The sequence below is a fragment of the Anser cygnoides genome, chromosome 5 (genome assembly GCF_040182565.1).
Source record: "Anser cygnoides isolate HZ-2024a breed goose chromosome 5, Taihu_goose_T2T_genome, whole genome shotgun sequence".
Taxonomy (NCBI): Eukaryota; Metazoa; Chordata; class Aves; order Anseriformes; family Anatidae; genus Anser; species Anser cygnoides.
This window is the reverse complement of record NC_089877.1, coordinates 66,619,456-66,641,227: the sequence shown is the minus strand read 5'-3', so window position 1 is coordinate 66,641,227 and position 21,772 is coordinate 66,619,456. Positions and strand designations below refer to the sequence as shown.

General features: G+C 53.4%; 1 protein-coding gene across 3 annotated transcripts in view; it reads left to right on the top strand.

Annotated features, from left to right (window-relative positions):
- LRFN5 (leucine rich repeat and fibronectin type III domain containing 5) overlaps positions 1 to 19,696 on the top strand; it is a 57,436-nt gene extending 37,740 nt beyond the window's left edge. For 2 of the 3 annotated variants that reach the window (XM_066998958.1, XM_066998957.1), the window contains exons 2-3: positions 9,509 to 10,916; positions 11,585 to 15,568. In XM_066998958.1, the coding sequence (XP_066855059.1) occupies positions 9,529 to 10,916; positions 11,585 to 12,527 (2,331 nt within the window). In that variant the 5' untranslated portion in view covers positions 9,509 to 9,528 and the 3' untranslated portion in view covers positions 12,528 to 15,568. Of the gene's footprint in view, positions 1 to 9,508; positions 10,917 to 11,584; positions 15,569 to 19,287 lie in introns of those variants that run through there. The other variant, XM_066998959.1, reaches the window with a different exon arrangement.
- Positions 19,697 to 21,772: the final 2,076 nt, after the last annotated feature.

The window sequence follows — 21,772 nt, the reverse complement described above, 5'->3', positions numbered from 1 at the left end:
CAAATATTCTTAAGATCCGGGTTTTAGTAACAAAGCATCTAGGAGACTGGTAAGCGCTTCAGTAAAGGACCCAGTGATAGTCTGTGTAGTCACTTGTTCTGGGGAAAGGCTTGCTGTGCACTGAGGATAAAAAGTGCTGTATTTGTGAATCAAAGCTTTACCTGCTTGGTAGTGGTTGGTGTTTCACGGTTTTGTTTTTGGCTATGCTGCATGTAGTGGTATCACGCTGCTCCGTGTCATCAGTGCCCTGTGCTACTGGTGCGTGGTACCAGCTCCCAGGGGATGTGTGCTCCTCTCCTTCCTGCCTTGCTGACCATGTGAAAATGGGCCAGAGGAATTGAAATGCCCCTCCTGAAGTGTGCGTGCGCAGCCCTGGGCGGTGGGGAGCCAGGCCGAGTGCCTGGAGCTGCCGCAGCGTCTGTGCGAGGCCCCCAGCCTGGCAGCATCGCCGGGCCCTGAGCCTGCCTGCCCTGCGCTGCCCCTCACCCCTGCTTCCTCTTCTGCCCTCCCCTCGTTGCTGTTACTGCTGGCTGGCTGAAATGGCCTCTGACTCCTGGAGGCTCTAGGATGCAGTTCTTCTGCCCACACTGCAGTATGGTGGTCTTATACTTTCCGGTGAAAAACGGGTGATTTTCTGCCTCAGACAGAACTGGAGAGGGGCTTTGTGGCTCAGCTCAAAGATCTGTCCCGTACTCCCAGCTCTGCCACGGGCTGCGGGCAGATGCTCACAGAAAGCCCAGGTGAGTGGGTGCAGGTTGGGATCCTTTCTCAGGCACAGCAGCAGCAGAGGAAGGACTTCCAGCGGTGCTGCTCTGTGCACCAGTGCCACCCGGTCCTGCGGAGCAAGCAGCATTTATTCTCCAGTGCTGCTGCCTTTTCAGCCACCTCTTCACAAAACCTTCCCATGTCTATGAACTTTTCTCGCGTGGAGATCGTTCATGCCAGACATGAGCCTTTCTCTGAACCTTTCCTACGTCACTTTTTGCCTTCTGGAGATCCAGGGACCAGACAGGCGCAGAGCCCTGCTCTGCCGTGCTCCCAGCCCTGCGGCCTGGGAATTTGCTGTGCTTGGGGGTTTGCTGTGCTCAGGGGTTTGCTGTGCTCGGGGTTCGCTGTGCTTGGGGGGTTTGCTGTGCTCGGGGCTGCTGGTGACGCGCTCAGGTCCCGGCCAGCTCAGCACAGGGACAGGCTCTCCTTTCGTGCTCGGCACAGTGCCTGGTGCACTGGTGATGGAAGCAGCGACAGCTTTGCTTGCAGATGTCAGCCTGGCAAGCAGTGCAGTCTAGGTCTTACTAGTACTGGTTCTGCTTTCTTTAGAAATCATTTTAATTAAAATAAATGTTATTTTTCACTTTAATCTTGCTGGTTTAGACCTCATTATGGGGAGAAAAATTGCCTCCCAGAATGCATTACTTCAAGTGTGTATTGCTTGCGGCGTAAGGCTGGAGGAAAACGAGAATAGCTACGAAGCAGCTCATTAGTCAGTCTGCCTCCAGCGATGGGCTATACTGCATCATTTACAGGGAGACCGTCCGCCGGGGTGCCCCTGACCACCTATGCAGTAGCGTCAGGCACACAAAAGGGAGGCTGTGGAGCTGGCAGAATTTAATGTTCTGGAAGTTGGGGGGTGCAGCTGCGTTTGTTGCAGTGTTGGAAGCCATTTAACACAGCACTGGCAATGTGCCTCCCCATGGTGATTAACCTGTTAAATCCTCCAGCAAGTACTGCAAGTGTCCAAACCCCAAAGCAGCCCCTCCTTCCTCCTTGCAAGACCCAGGAGCAGTCAGGAGGGCCGGGGGACGCCCGGCCGCTGCTCCCCCGGTGCCCGTTGCCGCACCAGGGCCGTGGGGCTGCGAGCGCTGGGCACTGCGGGGGCGCACGGGTCCTGTCTGCGCTGTGCGGCCGTGGGGCCCCCGGGAATTGCGTTTTGATCCGAGTGCTTCTGTTTTCTTAGGTGCGCTTTGTTTCTGATTCAGGAAGACACTCAGGCATGTTTACAAACCATTGACCTTTGTGAAATTGAAGCTCTGCGTTCTCCACTTAAGTAGTTTTAGCAGATCATAAGCCACTTCTCACAGCATCTCTATTTATATGCGCCCGTTTTAGCATGGCTTCCAGATGCCTTTCAAGACCTGTGCCAGCTATTTCCTCATCCTTCATCTCGAGCAGGTGAATATGACCAGCTTCTGGACTTTTTTTCTCCACCACAAAATTGCATTTGCAAAGACCTTGAAAATCTTCTCCTGAGGCCTGGAGGGATAGGATATGCAGTCAATAGCTTCTGTCATGACCTGAGTGATGACAGATTATGGCTGAGTCAGGCACCGTGTTAGCAGCTGGCTCAGACTAGCCGGCGGTGTGCCGTGTTCAGTTTTCCCACGTGCTCACTGTGTGCGGCACCTACAATCCAACAGACTCAGATTCAGTGGAAATCATTTGCTAATTAATTACGGCATCCTGCTGCTTCCCTTTGTTACTTAGTTCACAATATGAAAATGAAACTTGTAGCACTGGACACATCAGCAGATGCTACACTAAATCTGCTGAAGTGTATTGCTCCCAGTGAAGACCAGGGAAAAAAGTCAGCAAGCCATACATCGGGAACAGGAAGCGATTTCAATCTGATGTGCCTGCCATTTCCTTCCTGTGTCCCCTGGATCAACTCCAGGCAGAAATTTCAAATTCATTAGCTGTTTACGTGACCTCGATTGGTTAGTAGAAGCAATGGGCGGTCGTTTACATTCGTAGCACGTGCACCTCGGGGCCTTTGACGCAGGCATCGGAGCTGCTGCTGCTGAACCCCGCAGGCGCCTGAGCCCTGGCCGTGCGGGGCAGGGCAGGTGTGACAGTCCCTGGGTGCGGGCGGCTCCAGCCCTGCCACCCCACGGGTGCTGGGGTGCCCTGGGCACACCGCAGTGACAGCATCCCCCGGGGCCGCGTCCTGGTACCCAGGTGTGGTGCTGGGGTCTGCCCGTGTTCCCTTGCCCAGCTGAGCGTGGCGTGAGGGCACATCCGTGCTGTTACGCAGCGCCCAGGGCTGAAGTCCGTGCTCAGAGCATGGCTTCGGGGGAGCCTGGTGCAGAGGCCAGAAGCCCTGTGGGATAGACCTGGCACGGGGAGAGAAGCTGCGTTGTTGCCCATCACATCAGCGCTTCTCCGATGAGCTTGCCAGGGCAGAGGTCTGCAGGAGGTGGCAAGGACAACTGGTGTCTGTCACACAGCTCACCCCTGGGGGCTGCTTTTAAAGGCCTGGCTTCGGAGCTGGGCTCGCTGGGAGCCGGGGGGCTGGTGGTGTCAGCCTGCACCTGCCCGAGCTGGGGCGAGTCCCGAGAGGAGGTGCGCACCAGGAGGGTGCCGATGTTGTTGCTCTGGGGAGACACATTTCTAGCGCCTGCATGGCAGTGAGCCATGGAGCCCACTGTAATTCATGGTTACTTGTTGTAGACGTTGAATAACTCAAATTGAAGAATCTACTAAATGAAACTAATCTAAACCTTGAGAGCCTTTTTTACTTGAACCGGAAGCATCCCATGAGGAGCTGGGGTGTCCCTATCTTTTTTCAGTAAGTTAAAGCAGTGCATACTTTCAAAGGAAACTAGCATTTGTCCATTTGTTTTCTTTTTCTTCTTTTTTATGTTTTTAAGCAAGGCATGAGAATCAGGCAATGCTTTGCAGAGCTGATGAGGAGCCACGAGCTGTGCCGTGCTGCTGGGCGCGAGGGGCGAGGCGTGCTGGGGAGGCAGGGGGCACGGGCAGCCACCCAGCTGGGCCAGGCGGGGAGCTGACCGGCTGGGAGCCGTGCTGGGCCTGCTGGAGAGACGTGTCTTCTGCTGGTGGCTCTCTTCTAAGCCACCGCATCCTGTGGATTCAGCCATCTCCCCAAATATCTCGTCCTTGGTCACTGGCACGACACAGCGTGCGATGCAGAGCATCTTCATGAGGAAGCACTCCGCTGGCTTTCGGCAAGGTGGTGAAACACGCCTGGACTGACGTCCATCCTGAGCGGGGCCGGGTGCCCTCCCTGTGCTGAGGAGCCGGGCAGGCTGCAGCACGGGCCCGGCAATTCAAAGCCAAGTGCAGTTTCTGTTAATTGTAATATCCTGTGCTGTTCTTCAGCTGCAAATGTCAGTACATCTTTGTGTGTCACACAGATTTTAGAGCACTTGTGAGCACTTGTACAGACACATAGCTTTATTTTAAGCTTTGCTTGCATTTATATTACAACTTACATGACACTTCTAAAAAAAACCCTTGCGAATGATAAGGAACAATTTGACAAGACTAGTTGGGCACTGGGCAGCAGCAGGGACCCCACAGCACGTATGGTTTTCATTAGGACATCTCAGTGTGGAGAGGGACACCCTCGTGGGGCTTGGCCATGATCAGAGGGAGCCATACACCCACTTTTCTCTGCTCTCCTCCTCTCTCCCCCAGCGCTTGCCGACAGGAGTTTCTCGCACTGCAGCACAAGAGATCCAATAGACTCGATAGGATTTTAGAACCACCATGCTGGTGCTGGCTCGGCCCCATTTCTGGGGCATGAGCTTTTCTACCAGGACCATGGGAGGAAAGCAGACCTGAGCTTTGAGGGCAGTGTGGGGCATGGAGAGCTCCCCTCCAGGCCTGGCTGCCCCGGCTGGGGCTGGGGCCTGGGGGCTGCTCTGCTGCTGTGCTCTGCTGAGCTGCCTGCAGCACGGGACGGGATGGGATGGGATGGGATGGGATGGGATGGGATGGGACGGGACGGGACGGGATGGGATGGGATGGGATGGGATGGGATGGGATGGGACAGGATGGGACAGGATGGGGTGAGATGGGACAGGTGCTACCTGGGGGCTCTGGACTTGCCCCCACCCCATGCCCCTGCCTGGGGGCACATGAAGGAAGAAGCAATCACAAGTGCTTTTCTGTGGTCAGGTGTCCCCCTCCCCGAGTGGCAGCCGTGGGCAGCACTGGGCTGCCTGCCGCCTGTGCCGCCCCGTGTCCCGCTCCACAGGGAGGTTTCGCACATGGGAGCTGCTGACGCCTGCTTTGCCCTGCTGCAGGTTGTTCAGCATGCTGCGCCTGTGCTGGCGGATGGGGATGAGTGGGATGCCTGATCCCGGCCTGCTCTCTGCCAGTTCTGCTGCCAGACGCAGCCGCCCTCAGGGTGAGGAGCCCTTTCCACAGGGGGATGCCTCGCTCCGCGGCAGCAGCGGCACGCGTCTGACCGGGCGGCCCTGCAAAGAGAAGTTTGTCACAGATCAGTTGCACTTTTCTGCCTTGTTTGAGGACATTGTGCTCTCATCCCTTGAGCTTCAACTGCTAGGAAACTGGTCTCAGCTGCAGCTTCGAGGTGAGGAGCTCCCCAAGGGGGCTGCTGTGGAGGATGCTGCTGAGGAAGGCTCTAGGCTCCGTGTGCTGGGAGAGGAGGGACAGATCATGGCGCACACAGCACCTCTGCCCGGACAAGTGCTCCACGTGAGGGGAGCAGCGTTTGGCTGGCAGTGCCACGCGTCGCCCTCACAGCACGACTGTGCCCACGCGGTGCTTCCTGTGGTCGGGGGGTCTTTGGGCACAGCGCAGGGGCGGCAGGCCCGGGGGTGCCCTGCCATGGGCTGGGGCTCCCTTCCCCCATGTACGTCCCACAGGCTGGGGCTGCCATGTGCCCCACTCCCACCCCATTGCTGTTTAGGGGAGCAGCTGCAGACTCAAAGCCAAAGTGTTGTTTAGACCAAAGGAGCTGAGATCCTTATGCCACTGACCTGCCCTTGGCCAGGGGGTGTCCAGAGGGCCTGCAGAAAGGGCTTCCTCACCCAGCCCAGTGTGGTGGGACACTTGCGAGCACGTGCCCAGCTTCTGCTCCCCGAGGCATTGCTCCCCAGGAGCTGCCTCTCCTGGGGTCGGCCATGGCTGTGTCGCCGTGCTGGCTGTGCAGGTCCGGGCACCCGGAGGTGGCTGAGGGTGCTGGAGAGGGCAGGCAGCCCTGGCAGTGGGCTCTGAAGGGGGAGTCTTCAAGCTCTTGAAGCTTGCTCGACTCCTGACACTTCCTTGTCATCCTTTCTCCAGCAGCAAAATCACCCACTGCCCGTCCGTGGGGCGCCGGCTCCACGTTCTCCCTTTGCGTCTGTCCTGTGCTCAGCACTTGGCACAGACCCTCATCGTAGATCGCCAGAAGCTGAGCAGTGCGCAGAGTTTGTGAGGCTTAGCTGAGGTCCAGCCCAGGGACAGGCTGTGTGTCAGTGCCCTGGCAGGACGGGACGGCATAGGGCACCTGGTGAAGACGTGGTTGGTGTTGGTGTGTTTGGCAATAACCCCCCTGAAGGGGCAGGAGAGCGCCGGCCTCATGGCTCCATCAGCAGGGGGGGCAGCAGCGGCAGCCCCGGGGCTTGGCCGTGGGCAGCGCTGGCGTGGTGGTGCCTCCTGGACACAGTGCGGGTCTCAGGTGAGAAGCCAGCTGTAGGAGGGATCTGTGCTTGCTTCCACCCCTGTCAAACTGAGGCAGCACTTCATTTACATTGCCACGTGCACCCAGAGTGATGGAGGGCTGCTGGCACAGTGTGTTTCACTGGCTCAGTTAGTCAGAAGAAGGCTGGGAACTGGGAGGCTGCTTGAAGCTGCGCTTGCTCTCAGATAAGTTGTCCGTGAAAGCAGTTGCAGGATGGCGGAGAAGGGTTAGGTCCTGTCTGGCACAGGAGGCGAGTGACCCAGGAGTTACGGAGGGCAAAGAGGGTACCTGCGGGGCTGGCCAGCGGCAGCAGCTCTGCGAGGGGTTGCGCAGCATAGGGAAGAGGGTCACTGTGGGTAGGCTTTAAGTTTGCGTTTGCTTATGTCGCCGTTTTGTTTGTAACAGTCTTTCCAAACTTGTCATCTGAAGCTTTACCCTCTGCTTTACTTAAATGCACCTTGCTGACTTTGTTTTAATCCTGCGTAGCTCTGAAAATGAACTTGGCTGAATCTGAGAAATGCTGAGCGCATTACTTTAATCACAGCTACAAATCTAAATGAGCTGTATTGTATTAGCAAATCTAAATGAGTACGGTGTTCCCAAGCCAGGATTGTTTGGGGACCTCAGCAGTCAGGCCATGGATGCTGCTAAGCTGCAAAGTTCATCTTGAATCTGTGTGCGCCAGATCCAGGCTAAAAGAGAAAATCCTGCCTGGAACGGGTGGGCGACTGCAGCGGTTGCTCAGGGAGGTGGCTCCGGGGGGTGGTCCCCAGCGGGCTCGGGGTGTTGCACAAGGTGGGTTATTTGTGCAGAGCTTCCTTAGCCCATGGTCGTTGTCAGAACTGTCCTTTAGTTCTGTTTGCACCTGCAGAACAACCCCGATGTACAATGCTGACACAAGAGGTACAAAATTTAACCCACAAAATATATTTAAATGCTGCCCAGGAGGTTTGCTTTCTGCTACAATTAATGCAAAAAATTATCCCCAACAGAGTGCAAAAGGTTTCGTTCTAAAGTTTTACAGTTTCTGACAAGAGCAGGCTGCCTCCCGTGAGGTTAACGGAAAGGGGAAACAAATTTAATAGGTGCATTTATAGCCCAAGAATGGCCAGTTTCCGCTGGAGGAGTCCCGTATAAATTGGTGCCACGTTGGATTGTATAGCGAGCAAATTGCACTCTCAGCTGGCTGTAAAAAGTAAATTTGTTTTTATATCCTTTTCCAGTTGTCAGATAAATAGCAGTTCTCTTCAGCAAACGTTGCTGGTGCGTGGCAGCACAGCGGACGTGCTGGCAGGTGCCAGGAGCTGGGCTCCCCTGCTCGGAGGCACCCTCCGCCGGGTCCCACGGGAGGGAAGCCCAGGGTGCCGGCAGGGCGGCGGGGAGCGCTGGGAGCGAGCACCGTCTGCCTGAAGCCGGCAGCATGCTGAGCACGAATAGCTTCACTCATCAGGAGGCCATATGTTTGGAGATTTCACCGGGGGGGTTGGGATGGTTCCCAACACTGCAATAACAATAGGCTCTACCTTCAGTGGCATATTCATTTTTGAACTTAAATCTGACAGTTAAAGACTTCTTTTTTAATTTTATGTTATTTTCCTTAATGAGGGCTTACTGGTTATAGTCAGTAGTCAAGAGAAATATTAGCAAAAGAGAAAAAAAATAGTGCTGAAAGGCAGGTTTTAGGGACTGGTATTTTCACTTACCCTTCCTGTGCCTTAGGTTTGCATGGCAGCGTGGATTGATTATAGATAGAATAGACAACAGGAGATGTAATTATTGTTGTAATATTAAATACCTTTAAATATCTGTGAAAATTCAAGACCCCTGCATATGGTTAGCTGTGAAACTTTTTTTACATTATTTTTGTTAGTACACTTCTAGGATGATGATGTGTCTGAATAATCTGATCGGTGTATGAATTGTTTTAGCAATCCCAAAGGAAGCTGACTGCTTCATTTCCATTGTGGAGTCCTGCTGAAGACAGTTGCTTAAAACTGAGCCGTTTTTCTCCTGAAACTCATATGTATTGCTCAGCAGGACTGTGTTTCTGCCCATGCTTCTCACTTTCGGCATGGAGGCATACCTGGGAATATACCACCGTCTTCATCCACCAATGGGTACTGCGGTGAATGTGCTGTGACAAAGGGGCGTTCAGAAACTGGTAGCATTGCACTTGTGGAGTTTTTAGCAGAGTGACTGATAGACGATTTCATTTAATTGGTGTGGGCATGGTTGTTATCTTCCTTGTTTTCATACTCTGTGAGGATCCTGGATCTACCAATGTAAAAGATAAGGCTAATTGAACTGTCAGGGTTTCTGGGATAAGAGTGCGGCACTGCTGTAGCATCAGGGAAAACAGCGATACTCTAAAATTAGCCCATGTTCCACTTTTAGTAAGATCGCTGTTGGTTTTTTTCCTTTTTTTTCTCTTCCTTTTTTTTTTGTTTGTTTGCTTGCTTTATTCACATTTTTGTTTGTTTATTTTTTTGAATGACATAAAGTTATTTCCTTCTGGGTTTATTCTGAAAATAGCATTAAGAGTTTAAATGTTCAGTAGAAATTGTTATAAACCTATTGAATGATTTAGAGGCCACTGAGAATTTTAGGTTAGCATGTAAAGCACACATGAAACATCCCTTCTTTCCAATATGCAAATGGCATTATCACAAAGTGGCTCTAGATCATGAGGTCAAGAGCATCTTTGGAAGTTCGGTGTCTGCTTCGCAAGTCTGCGGATGAGCTCTAGCAGGAGGGGCTCAAAAGGCACCACTGCTGCAACGTGTGGTGCCACCAACTGCTTCCAAACCGCTTTGTCATTTGCATATAAATGTGTACATGTCTGTATGTATATGTCTGTATCCAGATGTATAAAAATCTCAGTTGTTCTTCTGGAAGGTACTGTAGAAGCTCTTATGTCAGGATATGGACAATTATAAAGACATCTGGTAGTAAGATGGGAAAGAAAGACTGTTATATGAACCTCAGTTTCATGATGTAACCATAGATGGCTTGTCTTTCTTTTTTTTATGATCTTACTTGCTAATCTTGCGGGCATTAACAACCATTTTTTCTTCCTTACAGGCTCGTGAACCTAATCTACAATGGAAAAACTGCTTTTGTTTCTGCTGTTCATTGGCGTAGCAGTGAGAGCTCAGATCTGCCCAAAGCGCTGTGTCTGTCAGATTTTGTCTCCGAACCTTGCGACCCTTTGTGCCAAGAAAGGGCTCTTATTTGTTCCACCAAACATTGACAGGAGGACCGTGGAATTAAGGCTGGCAGACAACTTTGTTACAAACATTAAAAGGAAAGACTTTGCCAATATGACCAGCCTTGTGGACCTGACGTTGTCCAGGAATACAATAAGTTTTATCACACCTCACGCATTTGCTGACTTGCGCAATTTGCGGGCTTTGCATTTGAACAGCAACCGATTGACTAAGATCACCAATGACATGTTCAGTGGACTCTCCAATCTTCATCACTTGATACTTAACAACAACCAGCTGACACTGATTTCTTCCACAGCTTTTGATGATGTTTTAGCTCTTGAGGAATTGGATTTGTCTTACAACAATCTGGAAACCATCCCCTGGGATGCCGTGGAGAAGATGGTTAGTTTGCACACTCTCAGTCTAGACCACAATATGATTGATCATATTCCTAAAGGGACCTTCTCCCACCTCCACAAGATGACCAGGTTAGATGTCACGTCTAACAAACTGCAGAAGCTACCGCCTGATCCTCTCTTCCAGCGAGCTCAGGTACTGGCAACCTCAGGAATTATCAGCCCCTCTACTTTTGCGTTAAGCTTTGGTGGAAACCCGTTGCATTGCAACTGTGAGCTTTTGTGGCTGAGGCGTCTTTCCAGGGAAGACGACCTGGAGACATGTGCTTCTCCCCAGCTCTTGTCTGGCCGGTACTTCTGGTCAATCCCCGAGGAGGAGTTCCTGTGCGAGCCTCCCCTCATTACCAGGCACACCCACGAGCTGAGGGTGCTGGAGGGCCAAAGGGCAGCACTGAGGTGCAAGGCCCGGGGGGATCCAGAACCAGCAATTCATTGGATTTCACCCGAGGGCAAACTTATTTCTAATGCAACGAGGTCTGTGGTGTACGACAACGGGACGCTCGACATCCTCATAACGACGGTGAAGGACACGGGCTCTTTCACCTGCATTGCTTCCAACCCAGCTGGGGAAGCCACACAGACGGTGGACCTGCACATAATTAAACTCCCTCACTTGCTGAACAGTACTAACCACATCCACGAGCCTGACCCTGGCTCCTCGGATATCTCTACGTCCACCAAGTCAGGCTCTAATGCGAGCAGCAGCAATGGGGATACTAAAGTCAGTCAAGACAAGAAGGTGGTCGTCGCTGAAGCAACATCATCTACTGCTTTGCTGAAATTCAATTTTCAAAGAAACATACCTGGAATACGCATGTTCCAGATCCAGTACAACGGTACTTACGATGACTCCCTTGTTTACAGGTAAGGCAGAGCCAGCCCGGCCCGGCCCAGCCCGTGCCCAGGGCCCCTCCGAGCTGGGTGCTCTCCGCTCCTCCAGCGGCTGGCGGCGCGAGCCTGCTGCAGGAGTAATGTGGTGTTCAGCTCGCAGACAGGGCAATTGCTCTGAGTGCTGTTATTTTTGGTAATCCAAATGGACTCTAATCCTCTAAAGTAATCTGATTAGCAAAAGGATTGTAAAGTTAGATGAGCTAAGTGGATGTTAACACTCTCAGTTTTATGAAAACACAGGGAAAACACTGCCCGTAAATGCATTCCTGTGAGCGCGCCCTGGCTGCTGTGGCAGTGCCCGTGCAGGAGCAGTGCGGGGATGTGCTGTGCACCCTGGGTGGATTTGTTCTGAGTCTCAGCTGTAACAGTCATACCTTTCAAAACTGTGTTTTTCTTAATTTCATCTATGTTTTCGCAATGGTCTTTCTCAAGAGGGGCTCTGCTGAGCAGAAGCCGTGCAGGGGGAGCGTGGTGCTGCCTGCTGCCGCACCAGAGCCAAGGCAGCGTGGGGACGACTGGAAGGGCAGGACGGGAGGACCGAGGCCCCGGTGGGGTCAGCATGGCTGGGGGCTCCGGCAGGTGGGCTGGGAGGTGGCTCTGGGTCTTCCATGTCTGTTGACGCCAATCTCCTCATTCCCCAGAATGATACCTCCCACGAGCAAAACCTTCCTGGTCAACAACCTGGCTGCTGGGACTGTGTACGACCTGTGCGTCTTGGCCATCTACGATGACGGGATCACCTCGCTGACTGCCACCCGCGTCGTGGGGTGCACGCAGTTCACCACCGAGCAGGATTACGTGCGCTGCCATTTCATGCAGTCCCAGTTCCTGGGTGGGACCATGATTATCATCATTGGTGGGATCATCGTGGCCTCGGTGCTCGTGTTCATCATCATCCTCATGATCCGCTACAAGGTGTGCAACAACAACGGGCAGCAGAAGGCCACCAAGGTCAGCAACGTGTACTCGCAGACGAACGGGGCTCAGATGCAGGGCTGCGGCGGGGTGCTGTCCCAGTCCGTGTCCAAGCAGGCTGTCGGGCACGAGGAGGGCGTCCAGTGCTGCAAGGCTGCCAGCGACGGCGCCGCCCCCTCGCCGGAGACCGGCTCCGGCCAGGACGCCGCCACCACTACCTCCGCTTTGCCTCACGCGTGGACTTCCAGCGCTTCTGCGCCCCAGAAGCAGAAGCGGAAGCCGGGGCCAAAGCCAGGCAGCGAGCCGCAGAGTGAAGCTGTCACGAATATCGAGTCCCAAAACACTAACAGAAATAACTCCACTGCTCTGCAGCTAGCTAGCCGTCCCCCCGACTCTGACAAAGGGGCCCCCACGTACAAAAGAGCACAATCAAAGCCAAGTAAGTTTCTCACTTTGCCGGCCGCCACGTCCAGAGCCAAGCGCAGGCTGTCGCTGGGCGGGGAGCTGCTGCAGTGCCGCTGCCACCTGGACGCCCCGGGCGCGGGCGGACTGTGCTCCAGGCGCAGCCTCTCTATGAACGGGATGCTGACCCAGGCAGACCGCTCTGACGGGGAGAGTGGAAAAGCAACTTTCTCGAGTTCTGAGTGGATATTGGAAAGCACTGTGTGACCTGCCTTTTGTTTTATTTTTTTTTTTAAGTTAAATTTTTTATTTCGGTGAAAAACAAAACACCAAATGTCGTGTGAAACTCCATCTCCTAGGGAATGGGATTTGGAAGTCCACTGTTGTCTCGCTGATTAATGGCTTGTTCACGCGGGGTTCTCTATAAGCCACCCAGTGCACACAGGGTTTTATTTAGTTTCCATTTTGTTTTATTTATTATCAAAACTGAAGGCAACATTGAGAGATTAAAAAAAAAAAAAGAAAAAAATTAAGGGGTGAAAAAAGCATGATACAGCACCAGTGCCTTCCCTACTCTAGGACTGGCTTCCTGGTTCTGCAGTAGCAGAAAACACAAGAGAGAGTTTTCACAGAAAAAGCCTTTTATAAAGGAAATGAAATTTCCTCCAAGCTAACAAATAACCACTTCTGGATCAATCAGTAAAATATTTTTTAAAATGGTCAGACTGTATATTTCTTTTCCGTGACAATGGTGTTGCCTTTGTTTTTAGGCAGATGCTGTACAGAAACAACAACATTGTGTTGTTATCTTGTGTAAAATAAAATACTCACTCGGTACACCCAGCCGGCCTCACGGTATCTGCCCGCCCGCAGCCCTGCCCGGGGCGCGGACAAGGAGGAGGAGGAGGAGGAGGAGGAGGAGGAGTGGGACAGGGGAGCACTGGGGCAAGGGTCCCCCTCTGTCCAGAGCCGGGGTGTCAGTGCCAAAGCTGGGAAAACTGCCGCCTTTCAGCAGCAGCACCCAGGGCCAATACCTGACCAGTTGCTCCCAGCTCGTGCGAAGCTTGGTTTGCTGCATGGGAATTGACTTTGTCGAGCTCCAAGGAGGGCGCAGGCAGCTCGGGATGGCGGGCAGCGAGCCCGAGCGGAGCAGCAGGTGTGGGCGCCGGGGCCGCGTGCCGCTGCGGGAGGGCAGCAGCGGGCTCTGGAGCCGCTCGGCGAGCGCCGAGGGCAGGGGTGGTGGTGGCGACCCGGTCTGGTCTGGGCCTTTGGGGGCCCGTTTCCTCTAAGCGCTACAGTTTGCATCAGGCCACCATGCAAAGACAAGCATATGGCAGTAAGTGGTAACAGTTGAAACACCCACGTTGTGAGGATGACAAATGTGCTGCTGCTGCTCTGCTCATTCTAAAGAAAATTTAACAATTACTATTAATTAAACTTGTAAGGTCATTGTGTTTAAATCAAAGACAGTTGAACTGAGCAATTTCAGTGCATTCTCAGATGCTAAATACTGGTTTTAATATAGGCTTTGTGACCATTAAAGCGATACAATAGTTAAATTTTATACCCCCTGTGCTTGTGCTCGAAGGAAATACAACCCAAGCAGATGCTTGAAGATGTCCTGGCTCTAAGCCAGCGCATCCGTGCAGCGGGTCAGCCCCAGGGCTGTCGTGGAAGGGGGCTCCTCCTCACAGTCCTCTGGGATTCTGCTGCCGAGGTGCCACGGCTCTGCCCTGGGGCGTGCAAAACCTTCTGTGGGTCTTGGCTGCGGTGTGCCGCTCCCTGCTTGGGCTGTCTGTCCGGGAGGCGTGGATCCTGGGTGGGGGTGGTGTAAAGCACACGAAAAGAAGAGGCTGTTTCTTTTTTAGAAAGCCCTTTCTCTTCTTTGGAAGTGCGGAGACCAGAAAGGAAACGAAGCCTCAAAATTAGAATACCCGTTTCCTGCTGGAAAAGCTAAAAACATCCCTCCAAATTTCTCTGGAAGATCACGTTCTTCTAGAGGGGATGTATGCACATAAATTAGCCAGTAAAATAGCGCACCACCAGAGACAGTGATATATTTGTCAAAGTGATGGTAGTTTGAAAATGAAGGCATTGTCAAGTATGGGAAAAATGAGTACTTAAGTGCTCCATTGAGGAGCTGGATCTCTGCAGGTAGTACCTTCACTTTATGCTTGGGTAAGGAGACAGCTCTAAAGGTTTTCTGCTGAGGTACTTGTTTTAATTGTGCGTTTTAAAAACATCAAATGAAAATGCTTTATATGTTGTCTAAAATTGGACGTGTGTCTAATGTTTTGTGAAGGTGCTAAAACATTAATAGCTTCTGGGGGCTTAGGGGGTTTTATTTTCATATTTTTAATTTTTTACTCTAAGGAATCGATTTTCTAAACACTGAAGCTGAGTATTCCGTCCACAGTGCATTTGTATAAGCAGCTTAGAAGGACCATATGTCACCGTGTTTGATTTAATTCTGTGCTAATATTGCAGGAACAGTTAGACCTGGAAAGCTGAGGTTTCTTCTCATGCAGCTTTCTGTCTTCGTCAGAGATGAGTATCCATTGGGTATGCACTGTGCCACTACCACTGTAGTAAATGTACAGCAGGACATTTCATTTTATTTGGGCTTGATTCCACCAAAAGCCATGCGAAGGAGGAAATTCTGTCCTTTCTGTTCTGCACAACCAGAGGCTGCCAACAGTTAGAGGCAGAAAAAGTGCTGAGATACTGCTTGATCAAAAGAATAACATTTATGTATGTTTGTTCAGTGACGTTCTGGAAAATTTTCTAGTTCTTCGGAAACAAAAGTGTGCATTTAATGAATCCAAGCCAGGAGTACCCCGCCGCGGGTGCTTGGTGCCAGCACGCTGGCAGGCCCTGGGAGCTCGGGGCGCTGGTGGCGTGCTGAGGCTCACACGGGCCTGGTGTGCTGGGCCCTGCTCCCGGCTGAGCTCCGCCGGCCCGGGGCTGTGCAAGGGGTGTGCGGCACCGAAACCAGCAGGCGGGACCGTGCTGCCCCGGGTATCACCTGGCCTGCAGGTCTGCTGCCTTTTAATGATGCTTCTTGAAAATAGGTTTTACTCCTACTAAAATTTCTGGCACATGCTTCCTCTTACGTCTTTCTAAATACACTCGTAATCCCTTTTCCAGAGCATGGTTGTGCTGTTAAGGAGGTCTGGTACCGATAATGTTTGGATGGAGAAGCAGGGTTTTGTTGGGTAAGAAGTTTGTTGTGTTAGCTTTTCTTTCTGTGCCGCTTTCTGCTTATGTTTTGGACATGTTCTTGACAGTGAATATATGGTACTGCTCAGCTCTGGGTGCAAATGTGGCTTTATTTCTGGCAACGTGTCCCGGTTTGCTTGAAGCCCCCCCCCAGGTACCCGTGCAGCCCCGCGATAGATAACGAGGTGAATGGGGGGGATGCGGCCGCCTGCTGGGTGCCTGGCCGAGGTCCGGCAGGCGGCCGGGGGTGCGGAGGCGTGTGTGGCCCGGCGGGCGATGCCCGCGGAGGGCTGCGGGGTCGAGCCGTCCCCACCGCGGGCTCTGCCCTGTGGTGCTGGCGCTGGCGGCCGCCACGTGGCTGCAGGGACAGGTCCCGTGGTGGCTGGGCAGATCCTGGCGGGGCGGCGGGAGGCGGTGGCAGGGCCCGTTCCCGCACGCTCCCGCTCTGCCAGCGTCCCCGTGGCCGTGCCTGGCGTGTGGCGCGGCGCCAGCGCCTGTCCCGGCGGGTCTCTCGCAGCTGGTGCTGCGCCCAGCAGAGCTGCTGGAGGCTGGCGCTGTGCTCGCTGCCGAGCAGAGCTGGTCGCATTTTCCCAGAGGTCTGCTGGTCGCTGCCTCGTGCGCGCACGTTGCGGTGCTGAGTAATGCGAGCCAGCTGCGCGCCCGCGAAGCAGCAGGAGCCAGCCGATCGATGCCGAGCTCTGGTGGGTGGCAGTCCTGCAGGGCCGGCTGTCCCTGGGTCCCGCGGCAGCCTGCTGTCCCTGTGCCCACTGCTCACGTGTCCTTCAAAAAGCACAGCGTAGCTCTTCCTGCGTCGCCTGTAAAACCAGCACCCAGAGCCACAGCAGGCACTGTGCAGGGAGAGGCAGTGGGTTTTAGTCCCCGGTGATTGATCCAACAAGCAAAAGTAATGGTCACGGTTGTTATCGCTTACTATTGCTTCTCTTCTTTTTAATTGGGAGAAACTGGAATCTCAGAGGTCCTGCTTGCAGAGTGGCAACATTTGTCAACCTCGCAATATCTCCAGGCAATTTATTGTCCTGTTCTTTTAAGGTGCTCCTTGTAACAAGTGATGTTCTCTTGCTCTCTTAAAGCAGCAATAACAACAGTAACAGAACAACACAATGCCTTTCCCATGGTAACTTAGTAAGTAATTTTAAGGTAGGTCAAAGTTCTGGTTTAAAAAAAACAAAACAAAACAAAACACAACACAGCAAAATCAATAGGGTCCTGCTTACTGAAAACGTCTCCAGTACTTTGCTTTTGCAAATGTCTTTCTGCACGCCTTCTAGTTCAGCACTGACTGTGACACCAAAACGCGGATTGCCTCTGCAGCTGTGGGCTGTGGCAGCATCTCCTCTCCTCTGTGCAGATGTGCAAGTGTGCGCCTTTGTCACAGGTGTGGTGCATTGGGTGCGTACCATCATTTAAAAAAAAAAAACAACTTTTCCTGTATACAGCTAATGTTTTATTTTAAAAAAAAACACACAAAAACAACAAAAAACTTTCCCTGTATACAGCTAATGTTAACAGCTAGAGCCTAACAGTGTTCTGCAAGGAAAGCACCGTCCCCATGGCAGTGGCTGTGTTACCTCTCCCACTGTGGGGTGCCCAGGCCCCCTGTTGGGCCGGTGCTCCCGGTGCCCCCAGTAAGTAGCCTTGCTGCAGCACCCCTCTGAGCCCGCGCCCCCTGCAAGTCGGCGGTGCTCACCGCTGCGCCCGCCCCAGGGCTGGCGTGTCCCTCGGGGCAGCGGGGCGGAGAGAGGCAGCAGCACTGACTGTCCCACCGGGGCTGCGGGGAGGTGGCAGCGTTAGGACGTGTGCTTTGATGTCGGATGAAGTCAACGCTGTGAAGTGTGAAGAACAAATGTGCCATATTCTGAGTCGCTCTTTGAGTGTGGCTGGGGCCTTGCTTTCACAGCAGCGCAGGTGTCCGTGAAGCAAAAGTGTGCAGGTTAGTGGGGCCGAAATTGAATGGGTTAAAGCATGTACAACCTGGCATCAGTAATACAAGACCAAGAGAAGGCAAATCCTACTGATCTTGCTGATAGTAAGCTTTTAATACAATTGATTTATTCACAAGAGCCAGGCGTGAAGGCTGCTGCTTTAGCAAGAAGGAAGCTTAGCTTGCAAGGAAAGAAACTAAAAAAGAAAAAAGCAAACATGGCAAATTGCTGGCTGCAGAGAGACCATGAGTTTGAAACTTTGTCTCTGTGGAAGTAAGCAGAATGAGCTCTGCTGCTTTTGTTGTGCTGGAACAAGCCGTGTCCCCCTCAGGCCATTTGAAGTTGTTATTCAATCTCCCAATATCAACTTCCCAATTGATAGAAATTAGTAATAACTGATAACAATTGTTATCAATTGGGAAATTGGAAGTCCATGTGCCTGCCTTGATGCCACAATGTGCGTCCCCCAGGGGAAGCCTGGTCGGTGCTGGGGGGCACCTCAGGAGGGGCTACCCCTCGCCCCAGCTCACAGAGCCCTGCAGGAGGGTGGCCACATGCTGGAGACAGGAGAGCAGAGGAGGGGACGCATTTCCCTGCTTTTTTCCCCGAGTCTGTAGCTAGAGCAGCGCAGGTCAGGAGCGTGTCCCCAGCACCGCAAGTGCACTGGGAGCTGCTGCCCTCCTGCACATGCAGCGCACACGTGCCGGTGGGGCTGCCCGAGCCCGTGGGAGCTACCGGGGGCGGCTTTTAGTGCGGGAATAGTCACGGCATGTCCTGGCCTGACGCGGAGCCTCACGGGCACTCGTTCATTAAACTCCTGGCTTTGCCCTGAAGGCGCTTTCTGGGCTGGCTCAGCACAGCTGCCTAGCTGTCTGGGGCTGCACCATGGGGCCCATTTCCTCTGTCACGTTGAAGCTGCCCTTTAAGGGTGACTTCTGCTGGTGCTGGAGCCCTGTGAGACACTGGGTGAGCCCGCAAGGCGCAGCATTGCTGCGGCCGGGAGGAGCCACAGGGCCACCTCGGAGCAACTTTGGTCTCCCAGCATCACCAGGAATTTTGTGTGCAAGCCACGCCGTCTCTTCTGCACAGGAAATTTTGTTTGCAGAGGACAGTGAGAAGGAAGATTAAGGGTTATGGCACCTGCCCTCTCCACCCCCGTGCTCCCTTGGGTGGGGTGGTGGTGGGCAGCACAACGTTCCTGCGGGGTCGGTGGGCAGGGAGCCCCCCAAGCCCCGGCGCTTGGCTTCACGCAGCTGGGAGAGCTGTGACTGCAAGGGCGAACTGAAAGCAGGGCGCCTGGCTGGTAGGTGGGTGCTGGCGTTCCCGAAGGTAAGTGAGGCTGTGGGGCTGGCAGGCAGCGAGGCCGGAGCCCTGCCACGCGTGGCAGTGGCCTCCCCGAGGAGCAGGGGCCCCCTGTGCCGCCTGCTCTCCCTGCTCCCCCCGGCGCACACGGTGCGGTTGCTCACTGACGGGCACTTACAAACCTGCACGTTTTCCACATAGCGACTTTTTCACTTGCATGTAAACCTTGCAAGGGCCAGTGCTGGACACGTGCCCATCCACTGCTTTCTTTTGGTGTTTTCACTTCTGTGCAAACTTCTGAAACTATACCAAGAGTTGAAATCCCTATCGTAGAAAAGGGCTTCACCTCAGAGAAGGCAAAAGCCAATCTAGAAAATGGAAAACCCTCTGATTCTGGAACAATGATCTTTACCTGGTCTTTGCTTTGTGTGGGCGTTTTTTGTTTGTTCATTTCCCTTTTGCAGCAAGGGGCCAGCCAGCACTCCTGCTGCAGCCGAGGCCGGGCGAAAGGCCCGATCCTGCGCTTCGTCCCCTCACTGTCTCTGTTCTGTCTCTTTGCACAGAAGCTGACCCGAAGGACGCCTGCCCTCCTCCGCTCCCTGAAAACGTTGCCACCGATGTTTTTACTCGGCAGAAAACAATACGATTCCATCGCAGTGAAGATTGATGTGTCGAACCGTGCTCACGCCCGTCAAAACTCTTACTTGAAGCCGCGGCTGAAGCCAAGAGGCCGTGGAGGTTGGCTGTGTCGGATAAACTTTCTTCCCCAGTTCACAGATTCCCCATCTCCCATCTGCCACATTAAGTCTAAATACATTTTTTTCTGGTGTCTGAGGTTTTTATAAAACTAATGATGAAAAATTTGGTGGCAACAGCTGCAGTACCGGTCATGTTAAACGTTGCCAGTGGTGAGTTCACAAACTGTAAACATGGTAGCTTATATCACCTTAATGAATAAATGTTTTACTACGACGGAGCTGGCATGTGGGTTGATTCGGAGGGCAGCGCCCGGGGCCGTGACACCTCCTGTGTGCGGGTGCTGCTGCCCCGTGCCCGCGGCCCCGAGCGCGGTGCGGGGCTGGTGCCGCGGTGCTGCCGGTGCCCGCGGCGTGGGCGGGACACTGCCCGCGCCTCTGCCCCTGGTCCCCTCGGGAAGAGCCGCCTGGGCCTCGCCCACCCCAGGGCTGGGAGCGGGGAGGGGAGCCCCTCCTGCCCCTGGGCACCACCGAAACCCCGCTTTTGCACCCGCGTCTCTCTCCTCCGGACGGGGCCCCGGGTGTGCGGCCGTGTTTGGGTGCCCCGTGCTCCTGCAGCACCAGCCCTGGGCGTGCTGCCAGTCCTGTGTCAGGGCAGCCCTCGGGGGGGGCTGGGGACTGGGGGGACTGGGGACTGCGGGGGCTGCAGCTGGGGACTGCGGGGGCTGCGGCTGCCTGTGGCTGCGCCAGCGCCTTCGGCACGCTCTGGTCCAGCATGACACCGAGACTTTCCGTCATGGCTTGCTTTTCAAACAAGATGAAGGGTTTTATTTTTCTTCTTTCTCATCAAGAATTCCGTATGGCTTCCAGATATAATTGTATCTTTAGCAAAAAACGCAGTGAATCAACCACACCTTTTAAAGAACAGCCAGTGTAAGTATTGCCGGTGGGGCTGGCTGTGTGGAGGGCAGGTGCTGGGGCTGCCCAAGCACCGCGGCCCTGCCCCATCCCCGCAGCTCCCAGGGCTCTGTGGCAGGGACCGCTCCCAGTGGCAGCTGCCGATGCCCTGTGCAGCTGTGGACACCAGCCCAGATGCCCATCCGAGGGGCTCACCTGGGGTCTGCGGCACCCGCAGGGACAACCACATCTCCCTGGCTCAAGTGTGAGCTGAGCCGGGAGCATCAGCAGCCACCGGGCACCCGCTGAGGCTGCCCAGAGGTGGCCAAAGCACAGAAAGCACACAGCCGGGCCGCGGAGCTGCACGGGGCGAGCGGCGGGGGCACGGGCTCACCCGGGCTGGCGGGGGCCCGGCACTCCAGGCTGAGTGTGTGCAGGAGGCATGGGGCTGGTCCGGCCCCGCAGACCCTGGGGATGAATGGTCAGGGCTTTGTCCAGTGCACTAGAATGCCAGATGGACATTTAAAGAGGAAAACCCATCAATTCTGCTCAGGAATTGGACTCGTTGCTCTTATTTTCATTAAGCATGACCTGGGATCTTTCTGGCACTGCACATAGACTGGATTTTACCTGGATTATAATAACAGCACATATTGCTCTTCCCTTTCCTTACTGCATAGTGTAATTGGGGTTTGAATTCTGGAAAAGGATGAGTCCAAAATAAACTACCTTTCAAAAAAACGTTTGGTGGAATCTGAGTCCATGACATCACCACAGCTCTGACTGCAGACCCCGCTGACTTCCCTGGTGAAGACAGAGGACGACTGGCCTTTCTTGGAGGAAGCAGATGACATCCAGGTCTGTGAAACAGCCAAGCAGCGTGAAACCATGATTCAGAGATGGGGTTATAAGAAGAAATGAGAGGTTGTTTCTTCCTTTGACATTCTGCATTAGGCTGCGCAGCTGCTGAAACCTTATTAAACCAACAAGCTCCAAATTCTTCCTGCAAAGACCGTATCAGCTCTCAGGAGTTCATTTCGCATTAATACCATGTTATTACCCTCAGTCAATGGCTCCAATTTCAAGCTTTCACGCACATAGCAGAGCTGTTTTTCCCTTGCTGATTACTTTTTATGTCCTTTTAATTAATCGTCAAGGTAAGTTCCACCTGTCAGCTCAATGTTAGTTAGAAATCCAGATTTCACTGTGGTCAGATTTGCTGAAGTTGTGAATCAGATTTTGCAAAAAAAAACCTGCAATATCTGAAGAGTAGAGCTTGCCACCTGCACGCTGTCATTAATAGTCCTGTTGGTGGGCTAGCAATGGGGGACTGCTTTAGATTGGGTAGTTTAATAGCATTTCATCCATACATTAAGAGATTAGAGGATATCAACAAGCAAAAATGACTTGTTAAAGAAAAACAGAATGTGGATACTTACTGGAGAATCATGCCAAT